Raw genomic sequence first — 12,371 nt, forward strand, 5'->3', positions numbered from 1 at the left:
TCCAACTAAATGACCCGCGTGTGCAGTCCAGCTGTCTTTTCCAGGTTTAGATTTGCTGTGCTTTATTGTCACTCCTTTTTTTAAAAAATGTGAAATTCCTTTTCTTTTATGAAATGATAGCAGGCAATTGTTTGTGCTGATTTGACTTTGACAAAATAAGGATTTGGAAACCACGTCTGTCCCTAATTCCAGGAGAGACTTCTCTGATGGGGGCATGAAATCCAAGAGGCTGGGAAGGGCCCCAGCCCTGCCCTAACTCCCTGGGACACTGACCTGCACACCGGGTCCTGCCCCTTGTGCAAACTCCTCCTCCTGAGGCCTTGAACACACCTTTGTGTCCTAGGTATTGAGCCCATCCCCCAACATTTAAATTGGTTATGCTTAAAAAATGATACAGGTTTTCAGGGTCCAGATGTTCACACTTTGCCATTTCACTTGTTCACATTTCTTTTCCCCCCAAAAAAGTTCTGCATTGACAGCTGTACAAGACTTTGGAGTTAACCTGCAGCCCTCCCCTCAGGGAACTCTGTCTTGCCCTTCTGGCCTAAGGAACTCCCAGCTCCACCCCACCACTCCCTGGGGCTTAGACTGAGGCGGCCACATTGGATGTGTGCCCTGTAAAAACACTCCCCTTCACTGTCCAGCACAGACTGGGGGTGGGAGGAGGGGCAGTGTGGGAAGTGCTTTGAAATGAGAAGAGCTCATGTTTGCGATGGCAGATGATGGCAGACAAAGGAAATCATCGCCCAGGATCCAGGAGGTGAGGGTTAACAGTGGCCCCAGCTCTGTTTTTGGGGAGGTGTGACAAACCAGGAGAAGGCAATTAAAACACAACAATCAAGCCAACCTTTAAATAGTAACTTTTAAAAATATAAAAACAGCTCATTACAATGACTTTTCATTTTCTTTTTTCTTCAGGAATCAACTTTCTTCTAGCCTTGCCCTCCCTTGTGGCTACAGCCTTTTAACAAGAGTGGCAGATGAGAGAGAGACAGAGACAGACAGACAGACAGAAAGTCTAGCCAGCCTCTCCCTCAACCTCAGAACGGTACGGGGTGCCTGGCTAGCCTTTGCCGCCTCCGTGTCATGTCGGGGGGGCTGCTGGCCCAGGAGCAGGATCGCTGAAGATGGGACGTTTTCACTGGAGCCCCTCCTTCTTTCTCACCAGACAGAGGAACACATTATAAAATAAGCCATACAAATGCAGTATAAAAATTATCTTCCATATGCTACATCCATGGAGAGCCCACCACCAGGACTCACAACGGTCTTTAACTTTTCCTTAAAAGAAGAAAAAAAAAGACCAAAAGAAGAAGAAAAAAACCGAAACCCTAATACCTCAGAACATTTTGGTACCAAAAAGTGGTACCTGCAGAGACAATATTCCACTTGTAACCTGTTTGGGCTCAAGAGAGACTGAAAGCTGTAAGAAGTCACCACAGTGTGCCAGCATAGGTGCCCCCACTCCCACCTGCCCCCCCAGGCCCCTCAGCCCCCGCTGCCCTGTCAGGGTAGGGAGGGGGAGGTAACCCTTTCAGACTCAACCCTGCAGGTTAAATACATGTTCCCCTCTGCGGAGAGAGGAAGGGGTCACAGGCAGAAAAAGGGAGAAGGCATTTTATAAAAGGACATCACTTCTAATTCTTTTTATTCCAATTTAAAAAAAAAAAAGAAAAAGAAAGAAAAAAAAGCACCCACATCAGTTGCTATTTTTCTCTGGTAGCTCCCTGAGCTGAATTGCTATGCTTTCGTCTAACTTTCTGTCCTTTTTAGGTTGTGTCTGCAGATTAAGAAGAGCCGGAAAGAGAGTTCTTCTGAACTCCATTTCTCAACATGATGACTGAATGTGCACCAAAGAGAGACCGAGTCCAGGAGGGGAGAGTGAGCAAGTGTCAGACCCCTGAGAGAGGGAGACAAGAGGGCAAGAGGCAGATGGAGTGCAGGCGGCCACAAAAAACCTGAGCGTGTCTATGGCCCTCAGCCCAGGCTGGCCCGACCCAAGCACTGTCCGCCAGGCTGTGTGGTGTGGACCTTGACCCGCCTGGGAACTCCCCAGTACAGCGGAGGCTCGCTCATTCCAGGGGGACCTGATGCTCAGTCTGGTTACCGGCTGCAGCTCCCTTCCTCTACCCCAGGATTTCTCTCCCCATTTCTCCCCTTCTCCATTTTGCTTCCCCTCCCTGCTTCCCCTTCCCAGATGAGAACTTCTGTTAAAAAAAAGAAAAAAAAAAAGCCACCACCACGTGTGGGTTACAAATACAGCAGGCGAAACACACGGCTAGCGTTTCCGGTGGGAAGGGGCCTCCTCCCCCGCTGACCAGTCTGAGATAGGAGTCCGTTATTTACATTTTTCACAAACCTTGTGCGCTGCACAAGTGAGAAAATGAGATTCCCCCCGCCCCACCCCAGCACAGATGTGTGGTCCACTCCAGTGTCCCCGACCCAGGGCAGGCGGACAGGTCAAAAGAAAGGGGAAGGAAACACAGAGATTCAGGAGGGTGTCTGTGGGGAACTGGAGCCACGAACCTCCAAATAAATCTATTTGTAGCGTCTGCCAGGATGGTGAAGGAGGAGAGGAGAAGAGAAATCCGTCGGAGTCCGTGAGACACATCCATCTGTGCCTGGAGGCGGGACGTGCCGGGCGCGCCCTCCCCTGCCACAGCGCAGCCCCACAGCGCTCGCTCGCTGGGCTGCTCGCCCGGCCTCGCCATCCGTGGACCCCTCGCCGGCGTCTCCCTGTCACAGCCCAGTCTGTCTCTCCCAGCGTTTGACAGCCCTGTTAGAGTCCTTGTTTAGTAGATGACCTCATAAACTGTGGCCTTCTTGTCACCGGAGCCTGTTACAATATATTTGTCATCCGCCGAAATGTCACAACTCAAGACAGACGAGGATTCCTTAGACTGGAGCAGGAGAGGCAGGAAGGTGCAGGGAGGAAAAAAAGCAGGGATCACTTTCTGGGTCCTGCCCGCCACTGCGACGCTCTGCGACGCTCTGAATTAAATCGCCCCTCCCTGCCCTGGAGCGCACATAGCTGGTCCTCAAATGCAGCCGGAGAAGCGCTTTGAGTTACAGACGCCCCTTCTACCTGCTTTCCCACAAGGAGGAGCTCACTGACAGGGGTCACTGCGATCTTTAACGTAACTTGTCAGGATCAAAACAGAATGCCTGGGCATGAGCTTCTCTGCTGGGTTTACAAACAGGAAGAAGCACCTCTGAGCTGGGAGCAGTCAGCAGGCCAGAGCTAAGGAAAGTGCACCGAGTTCTGAAGCCCATAGTGTCACTGGAGAGACTCGGAAAGTTACGCGTGTGACATACCCAGTGCTGGATGTTTCAGGCACGGAAACAGAGTGTGGCTCAATGGCAGGGAGGGCACCGTGTGTGTGTGTCGTGTGTCTGTGTGTGTGTGTGTGTGTGTGTGTGTGTGTGTGTGTGTGTGTGAAAGGGTGTATGTAGTATGTCGGGCCCCAGATTTCAAAAATCATTAAAAGCATCTTCCCTCTCTCATCTGTTACTGGGCCCCTTTTCTCCGCCCCTGCCTCTCTCCTTACAATGCAGTGTTGAAATTAAACAGGAACGGACTCGAACATCAGGTAACACTACCCTGAGAAAAGCTGCCCTGTTTGCTCCACTGCCCAGCACAGCTCCTGTGAAGGACTCAGCATAGAGGCTGGAGCCAAGCACATGTTTTTACTCCTCTTTGCTCTACAAATCCTACAAGAGCCCTCGCCTAAAAGCCCTCGCCCTCAGGGGTTAGATGCCATTAGCAGTAGAGTATGTGTCTCGCTGATGTGCCTAAGTCCTCGCTTCTGGAGAACCCACCTCAGACCCACCCCTATGAGGTAGGTGCTGGAAGGGGCTGGGGCTGGAAGGTCCCGCTTTGCCTCCCGCTTGTCCCACCCCATTACCAGGGCAAGGCCCTGACTGGGCGAGGGGCCCGCGGATGGTGGCTGGTACCTGAAATATGCTGGCTCCATACGGGGTCCTCCAGGCGTTGAGAAGGTTATCTTTCCCAGTGCTCACAAACCACTTGCCTGCAGGTGGGATGCAAAGAAGTGTCAGACTGTGGCCTGTCCCTCTAAAGCAAGACCAGCCCCACAGGTGGCCGGCGGCCATGGAAACATGGTGTGAACGCTAACCAGCACTTAGCCTACTCTCCGCTTGCCAGTGAGACACACAACAGACACACGGACACCCAGAGACCGCCTTTCTCTGCAATCAAGGGGGAGGGGTGGGCGGGGCTGGGACAGAAAACAGGTAAGATTTGCAGTGAATTGCAGCAATTACATTTCTGCAAAAGGTTCTTTTCAAAGCTACTAAGGTTGACTGACTCTGCTCGTCTCTACTGGAAGATGGCAGAAATACCGGACATGGCAAAGTGCTGAGCCTGCAGCCACCACGGAGGACAGCAGTCAGTAGGCACTCTCACTCGGCCAGAGCTCTGCCTGCATTCACTATGTGTCCCAAAGCCACGTGGCGGGCACCGTGCTATGCCCAGGCCACAGAGAAAACCCACTGCAGTTAGAGAGGATAAGATGTGTCTCGGGCTAGTCAGCAGAGGAGCAGACATTCCAACCCAAGGGCCCTCGGCTATTAAAGCCTGTGGTTTTAAGTGCCTGGAGCAACTGCCTGCGGGGACAACAGTGTTGTTCGTCTGCCCCAGGCCAGCAGAGACGGACTTTGGCCTGCTGTCTGGAGAGATAGGTACCCTGTGGCAGTACCTGCCTCTGGAGGACAGGAGGACAGCGGTCGGGGTCGGGAGGCCCGTCAGGGCTCTGCTCCTGCTGTAAGCTTTAGACCCCTCCTCCGCACACAGGGGCAGCCCAGGTTGCCGCTCCCGCCGCCCCGCGCTCACCACAATAGGCGAACTTGAGGGAGAGCACGCAGCTCTCGTGCAGGTGCAGCTGGTACTTGTCTGGCTTGGTGTGGTGCAGTACTTCCACGTTGCTGCTCTCCATGCCCACAGCCAGCCACTCCCCGGTGGGGCAGTAACCCAGGGAGAAGATCTGTGGGCGGGAGGGGGACAAGCTCAGCCTCCTCTACCCTCCAGGGACCCACCAATCCCTCCCTATTAACCTCCCCACCTGCCACTTGCAAAGCCAAGCCCCTTCTCCCTCAGCCCAAGAGCCCAGGGGTAAGGGATGTCACTTTTTCATCCCCATTTTATAGGTGAAGAGCTTGAGGCTCAGAAAATAAAGTGGGAGAGTCAGGATTCAAACTCAGGGGTGGCAGAGGACGATTTAGTTTCCAAGTTAATCTCTGTCTCTATGACTTCTGCCTTTCCTTAAGAAAAAACGTGAGTAAATAAAATATTAGGTTGGTACAAAAGTAATTGCGGTTTAAAAAGTTAATAACAATTGCAAAAACTGCCAATTACTTTTACACCAACCTAGTATTAAATATATAAGACTAAAACATTAAAATGAGTGATAAAAATAACAAAAAATCCTAATACCTAGCATTCACAGAATGCTTCCTATGAGCCAAATTGATGGCTAAGGCTTTTAGAAGGACCATTTCAGGTGCTCACACCAGACTTAGGAGGTAGCTACTATCATTCCCATCCCAGGATGAGAAAACTGAGGCCAAAGTGCTTGAGAGGAGAGGAGCTAGGAATCAAATCTGAGCAGTATGTCCAAATCCAAGGCCTTGTAGAGTCTATTTCATTGCCGCTTCCTCCAGGAAGCCTTCCCAGATGCCTCAGGTTGGTCCCAGGTCCATTAGCAATGACCACCTGGTGAGAGCTCCTTTGTCCCCAGACTGGGCACACCCAGGAGGGAAGGAAACACGCTCACTGGGAGAAGGGAAGAGTCTCCGAGGCTCACCTGGGAGGTGAAGTCGTGCTGCTGCAGCTGCCGGCCCTCCCGCAGGTCCCAGGAGCGCACGGTGTTGTCCAGGCCCCCCGTCCACAGCTTGGTGCCATCGTGGGAGATGTCTATGCAGCTGGCCCCATCCGTGTGGCCCTGGAACTGCCTATGAAGGCCAAGCAGGGAGGAAGGGTGAGCTCAGGGGAACCACTGACTGCCAAGCCGGCAGCCTCTGACCAGATGAGGAAACTGAGGCCCAGAAGCGTGTGCACCATGCGCCCATGGTCCCTCAGTAAGCCTGCAGCAGAGCCAGGCCTGGCCTCTCTCCACTCCACTCAAGGGTCTTGTCCAGGGACGGATGCATAACAAGGGACCTCCCTAGGTGGACACTTTGCGTCCTCGCTGTGCATTCTTAGTCCCTCTCCTTACCCTGCAGGACTAGGGGCGGAGGCCATATACCGTCAAATGGTACCGTGACAGACAAAGCCGGCCAAGGGGTACTGAGAGCCAAGTCTGGGCCAGCCCTGCTGCCACTGCACTGCGTCTCACTCCAAGGAATGTGCGGCATTGTGCCCGCCCCTCATAGGGGACACTGAGACACAGGGTTAGGTGACAGGTTCGAGATCCCTCCCACGGCCTCACCTGACGAGTGTCTGGTTGTGCAGGTCCCACACGGCAATGTTGCCGTCGCTGCAGCAGGAAAAGCAGACTTTGGCGTCGGGGCTGATGGCGAGGGCGTAGCAGGCAGGGGCTGAGGACGTCAGCTCGGCCTTGATGCGGGGCGTGGGCGAGGCCAGGTCCCAGATGGTCAGCGTGCTGGCCTCACCGCCTACAATGAGTGTGCGCCCGTCGGGCAGCAGCTTGCAGGAGCGGATGTAGTTGTCCCTGTTCTGGAGGAAGGAAGGGTGAGAGCTGAGTGCGGCCCGCCCTCCCCAGGGACCAGGAGTCCCAGCCAGTGACCCTCGACACCCCTGCTCACACCCTGCGCTGGTTCCTGGCAGCTGCCAGGCCGTCCCCCCTGCTGGTTCACAACCCTTCAATCTGTCATGCATTTCTCCACAAACCCCAGGAGGTCAGTATCATCTCCACTTATGCAGGAAAACGGGGGCTCAGAGAGGTGAGTCAGCTGACCCAGAGTCACCCAGCCAATGCGGGGCTGAGCCAGGCCAGGCCTACAGGGCTCCCGCTCTGGCGCAGGCCACCCACCTCTCCCACGCCAGCTAGGAGGTGCCCGTAGCCCGGGATCCTCACCAGGCAGTCCAGCTGGGAGATGGGGCTCTTGCTGCCTGGCTGGCTGATGTCCCAGATCTTCACACAGCCCTTGCCACCTGTGTAGACGTGCCGCGTGGGGTTGCTGATGGTCACAGCACACACCACCTCCCCATGGCTGAGTGTGTTGATCTGCCGGGCGTGCCGTGGGATGCCGGGGCCTGCCAGGGCGTCGTGGGGGAAGGGCACGGGTTGCATCTGCCCATCAGCGCTCACGTGGAAAGAATACGCTCTGAAAGGGTAAGAACCATCACTTCTGATGTCCCCCGTCCTCCCAGTTCCCACATGTTCTGCCCAGTTCCACCGGCACCTCCCCCCCGACGGGCCTCCCTGCCTCCAGCCGCCCCCCCCAAATCTTAGGGAACCCAGTCACCCCCACCTCCTTGGCCAGGCTCCACCAGGGTGGGGCTGCTTAATATTCCAGCCTTGACTTCTCCTTATATATCCTGGCTCCAAACCAGGTCACTAGTCCCACCTGGGCCTTGGGACACTCTCTCCCACCATCTGTAACATCTGTAACACCCCAGCCCTGGGAAGGACCCAGCAGAAAGCCATCCTGTCCTTTTGGAGCCACTGGGAGCACACTGGGGTGGGAGGATTCCACCTGCACCCCCAAATGAATCGCAGAGTACACAGCAGAAATGGGGGGTAAGCCAGCGTGGTCTTCCTGCCGCTCCAGGCTACTATGGGTGCCAGCTGGGGGCATTTCAAGCAGGTGGAATCCAAAGGAGTCCCCAGGCCAGCCGTGTTACTTGGTTAGGATGCCCCAACGTCTAGCGTCCCTTCACCCTCAGAGCCCAGTGATCAGACCCTCAAACTCCACTCAGTCCCCCTTTTACAGGGAGCCGGGGGCTGCCCAGGTATGTGGCCAGGCGGCCGTTTCCTGGGGTTGCAGCCTAGCCTAGAAGAACCTCTAAAGGGCCGACACCTTCTCAAGAGAAGGTCCATAGGGCAGGGGCCGGGGGTTGGGGGGTGGATTGGGTGCTCTCCCCTGCCCAGCCCAAGAAGCATGCAGTAAGTACAGCCAGAGCTTACGGTTTTCCACCAGGAATGGAGGCAAGGCTTGAGGGCAGGCCTGTGGCCCGCATAGGGGGGTGAGGGTCAAAACCAACCTGTAAGACAAGACAAGGCCAGCCCTTAGTGAGAGATACACCATCTAGCCCCCCACCCTGGCTGCCGCCTCCTCTTCCTGGGTCCAGCCCGCATAGCACTGCTTCTGCAGAACCTGGGAGACAGCCAGGCAGAGCCGAGCCTACTGTTTCAGAGGAAACACAGGCCCCTGAGTGCCGAGTGCCTTGCCCAGGACGGTGGCAGGGATGGGGTGACAGCCCAGACCTCCCACCTCTGAACCAGTATCCTTTACCCTCCACCTCCATTCTCCCTGTTCCACAAGGCAGAGCTGGCCCGACCCCACTGCAATCTCTCTGCAGTGTCCCCGTGGGCCGGTCATGTGGAGAGGAGATCAACCCAGGTATAGGAGGTAAAGGGAAACTGGCGCCTGAAAAAGGACTCCTCTCTCTAACAACCTAAGCCGGACCACTCATCAATAATAGTAGCCCCACCTGCCAAAGCCCTGCTCCAAGAAGGCACCTGACTCATCTGGGGATCCCATCCCCACGGAGGCCCCAGTCAGGGACCAGCCCGACGTCCTGGTGGAAAGGGGCAGCCAGGGAGCCCACAGTACGTGAAGTCATATGGCGACTAATAGGTGGGCAGCCTGGGACCCAGGTCTCCTGATCCCCAATTGTGTGGTTTTCTTGCTTCTAATGAACACTGTACCCCAAAGGCAGCTGCCTGGTCATGACTCTGAGGCCCCAGGTGGTGTGCTGGAAGTGTCCACAACCCTCACCAGCTCCCCACTCCTTGCCAGTCCCCCCCACAAAAGGAGCCAAAAAGTCTACGTACAGCTCCAAAGCTCACCATTGGCGATCGGCCATAGGCGGCAGCAGCAGCAGCAGCAGCTGCACTCATTTGGGGCGGGATGTTGTGGAGGCCGGCGTAGGCGCTGGGGCTGGTGAGGGAGCCGTTCATCTCGTGGTGGCTCATCATGGCAAAGGGCGCCGCGTAGGAGCTGGTGATGGAGATGGGCGTGCGCAGGGCGGAGGCTGCAAGGAGGCGGGCATCAGTGGGAGGGGCCCCACCCTCCTCGCAGGACAGAGCCCAGGCCACCAGGTCAGCTCCCTTCCCAGCAGCAATCCTTCCTCCATTCTCAAGCTGCCTGGCTCCAGGCAGTCCTCCCAGATTGAACACACCTAACTGGGATCCCCGTCTTCCTCTTCCAAGAAGGTTCGAACTGAGAGAAGCACCCACCTATTTTTATAGATCAGGTCACATAGCCCAAAGAAAGGGTGATTCAGAGCCTCAGAACTAATGATAGAGGGAGGAACAAATCAGGGGTGTCCTGACCCGTCTGAATTTCCTTCCACACGCCTAGCCCAGCAGTGCCCCCAGTAAGCCCTGACATCAGTGCTGAAACACCAGGCAAATATCTCCTCCTCAAACCTGACCATGGAGTCCCTGGAAGGCAGGCCCTGCGTGAGCCCCAGCTCTGACGCGCTCCCTGGTCTCTGAGCAGCCCAGCCCAGCCCAGCCCCGCCCCAGGCACACCCGCCCCCGGCGGCCCGGCCCCGTTGTGCCTACCCATTATACCTATCGGGTCCATGCCCGGAGGTTTGCCCGGCATGGACCGGAGCCCCGGGGTCGTGCTGGTGCCTGGAGTCGGGGCATCGTTCCTCGGGGTTGGCGTGTTGGACTTGAGCCCAGGGGTGGAGGATTTGTCATTCTGAAAAGGGAAGATGCAGAGACCAAGAGAAGCCATGAAGATTTCATTCACCCAAGAAGAGCTGGGCCCTGGGAGCCGGCCAGAACGCCTAGTGCCACGATGCCTTGGGGCCAGCCCCGACCCGTTTTGAATCTTCTGCCCAACAGCCCCTCAATTCTTGCCTGACCTTGTTTGGCAGGGACTACGTGACTGTTCCCATTTTAGAGGTGCAGCAACCAAGGCTTAGAATATTAGCTAGTTAGCACCCAGCCAGCAAGCGGTAAAGCCGGCACTTGAACCTGGGCCAAACGCCAGTCCATGTTCTTCCTACACCACCCCTCTGCCCTCGTTAGCAGCACTGCAGCGCCAGTCCCTTTTCCAGAACCTTCTCCTTCTATCCCCACCCGTCCCAGCCCTCTCCCAGCCTCTGCAGTGCCAAGGGCAGACCCCACATACATGACCAAGGTCTTTGGTCTTGGAGGAAGGTGTGCTGCTGGAGGAGGCCACCGAGGCGGGGCTGGTGGGGGCATCCTTTTTCAGGCCACGGGCCTTGTCCAGCCCATTTTCAGGAGGGGAATGTGCCGGGCTGACCCGGGGTGTCGCAGGGTCCTAAAAACACAAGTGATGCAGAGATGTACTCAAAGCAACAACCAGCCTAGAGTCTTTCCGGCTCTGGGATGGAAAGGAAGTGGGAAAGGAGCTTGGCTGCAAGAAACTGGGGACCCCAAAGTGGGGGTGACTAGCTCTTAATGATCTGGTCTGATCCCTTCATCCCCCAGATGGGGAGACAGGCCAGGGTGGGGCTGGGGCGTTTGGCCCAAGATTAACTGGGCCTCTTGGCCTCGGGTCGACTGGCTCCAGCTTCTCCTTCCCTGCTGAGGCTGACCCGGGGGGCTCACAAGCCCCACCTGCAGACCCCGGGATGGGGGGCAGAACATCGCTTACCTGGAGGACCGCAGGGACCAAAAGCTGGCCCTACCCTGCGATCTCCGGGAGTCTCCCTCTGGAATCCCTCAGTGCCCACGTATGCCAAGGCACCATGTGGCAAAGCCCTGCCCTGCTCTCCCAACCAGCCTGACTGCCCTACTCAGGCTTTCAGTAATGTCAGGGCAGTGGCCAAGACACAGCAGCACCCCTGCAGTGGGGGGACACCCTCAAACCGAGAGCCGCTCGCCAGCGGGGCCGCCCTTACCTCGTTGGAAACGTCCACCACCAGATCGTCACTTTTGTCACCGTCACTGTCCTGCAACCGAGAGGACCCTGTAAGAGGCCACACCCTCCCCACGCCAAACAGCACAAACCACCCCCGTGCTGCTTCCACGAGCCAGGATCTGAACCCTGGGCCGGACCCTGAGGCCCACACTCTCTCCTTGCTGCCCCCCCACAAAGTTGCCCCCCCCCCGGCTGTTTCCTAGCCCCGTGGCAACCTCACCTGTCCTGCTGTAGTTCTAAGCCCCTTTAACTTGTCTCTGGAGCCAGACACCTCTTTCCAGTGGGTTTTATATCTGCCATCATTTACAAGGAAGTGAAATAATCTCACTTCACCATTTCCATACTTTATGTGGGAGGGAAGATTAGCCTCGTCGCCCAGAAATGCAGCTGAGTCTTCAGCTGTGCAATGTGTTCAAAGCCACAGAGCAGCCAAGTAGCTGAAAGGGGCTCGGTGCAAGACAGCAGGGCCAGCCCAGCATCACTCAGCCCTGTCCCAGCTCTCACCCCTGCACAGCCTGCAGAGCAGACACCATGCCACGCTGTGGGGTCAAAGTGTGGGGCACCAGGGACAGTCCCCAAGAGCAGACTGGGCATCCTGAGAGGGCCGTGTCAGCAGCTCGGGGGTTTGGCCTGTCCGTGGGAGGTGCCCTCAGCTCTCCCCAGACGCCCCTGCTTGTGGGGCCCTCTCTCCTGCCCCCACCTTTGTCTCTGACGCACTCAGAACTCAGGTCCTGTGGGTTGTCCCACACCCCAGCCTGCCCAACACAAACCCCAGCAGCGCCCGCCGTGCCCTCAGACGTACGTATCGGCTCAGGCTGTCCTTCTCCTCGGCCTTCCGCTTCTTGGCTTCCATGTTGTAGTCTGCAGAGCCCCGGTGCTTCTCACTGGCCCGGAGGCTTTCCGAGGGCGACACTGAGTTATTCTGGAATCAAGCAGGAGATACAGTGTGAACATTTCACACATGTAGTCATGGCTAAGTGCGGTGACTCTGGAGGTCGGCAGAGGTGTCCTGAGTGTCCTACAGGTCGTGGCTCCAGCGTTGCACCCGGGACAGCCTCCCCAACTCCCTAGACTAGGTTGCCCTGGGAAAGGCTCTGAGGGCACCCCGATTCTCTTCTGTACTAAAGCTGCTGCTACTAAATAATTAACCTTGTCACGAGCTGCCTGCCTTCTGGCCTGAGAGACTGTACACTCCACGAGGGTTGAGGGGGAAGGAGCCACATCTGTCTCCCTCGCCCCCGTCTTGTGCCTGTCATACACATTTGCTCCAAGAAGGGATAAGCAGAATCTGCACTGAGCCTTGAAAGATGGATCTGGGCCAACAA

At 56.4% G+C, this 12,371-nt stretch overlaps 1 protein-coding gene across 8 annotated transcripts in view; it reads right to left on the bottom strand.

Moving 5' to 3' along the window:
• Window positions 1-843: 843 nt before the first annotated feature.
• TLE3 (TLE family member 3, transcriptional corepressor) overlaps window positions 844-12,371 on the bottom strand; it is a 48,065-nt gene continuing 36,537 nt past the window's right edge. For 2 of the 8 annotated variants that reach the window (XM_019735971.2, XM_019735975.2), the window contains exons 9-20: window positions 11,849-11,968; window positions 11,027-11,077; window positions 10,291-10,443; window positions 9,723-9,855; window positions 8,994-9,178; window positions 8,109-8,185; window positions 7,056-7,305; window positions 6,447-6,694; window positions 5,823-5,970; window positions 4,853-5,003; window positions 3,955-4,031; window positions 844-2,900 (exon numbers count right to left, since the gene is read on the bottom strand). In XM_019735971.2, coding sequence (XP_019591530.2) covers window positions 2,793-2,900; window positions 3,955-4,031; window positions 4,853-5,003; window positions 5,823-5,970; window positions 6,447-6,694; window positions 7,056-7,305; window positions 8,109-8,185; window positions 8,994-9,178; window positions 9,723-9,855; window positions 10,291-10,443; window positions 11,027-11,077; window positions 11,849-11,968 — 1,701 coding nt within the window. In that variant the 3' untranslated portion in view covers window positions 844-2,792. Of the gene's footprint in view, window positions 2,901-3,954; window positions 4,032-4,852; window positions 5,004-5,822; window positions 5,971-6,446; window positions 6,695-7,055; window positions 7,306-8,108; window positions 8,186-8,978; window positions 9,179-9,713; window positions 9,856-10,290; window positions 10,444-11,026; window positions 11,078-11,848; window positions 11,969-12,371 lie in introns of all 8 variants that reach the window. The other 6 variants (XM_019735969.2, XM_019735973.2, XM_019735970.2 and 3 more) reach the window with 3 other exon arrangements.

The sequence above is a fragment of the Rhinolophus sinicus genome, linkage group LG03 (assembly GCF_036562045.2).
Source record: "Rhinolophus sinicus isolate RSC01 linkage group LG03, ASM3656204v1, whole genome shotgun sequence".
Lineage (NCBI taxonomy): Eukaryota > Metazoa > Chordata > Mammalia > Chiroptera > Rhinolophidae > Rhinolophus > Rhinolophus sinicus.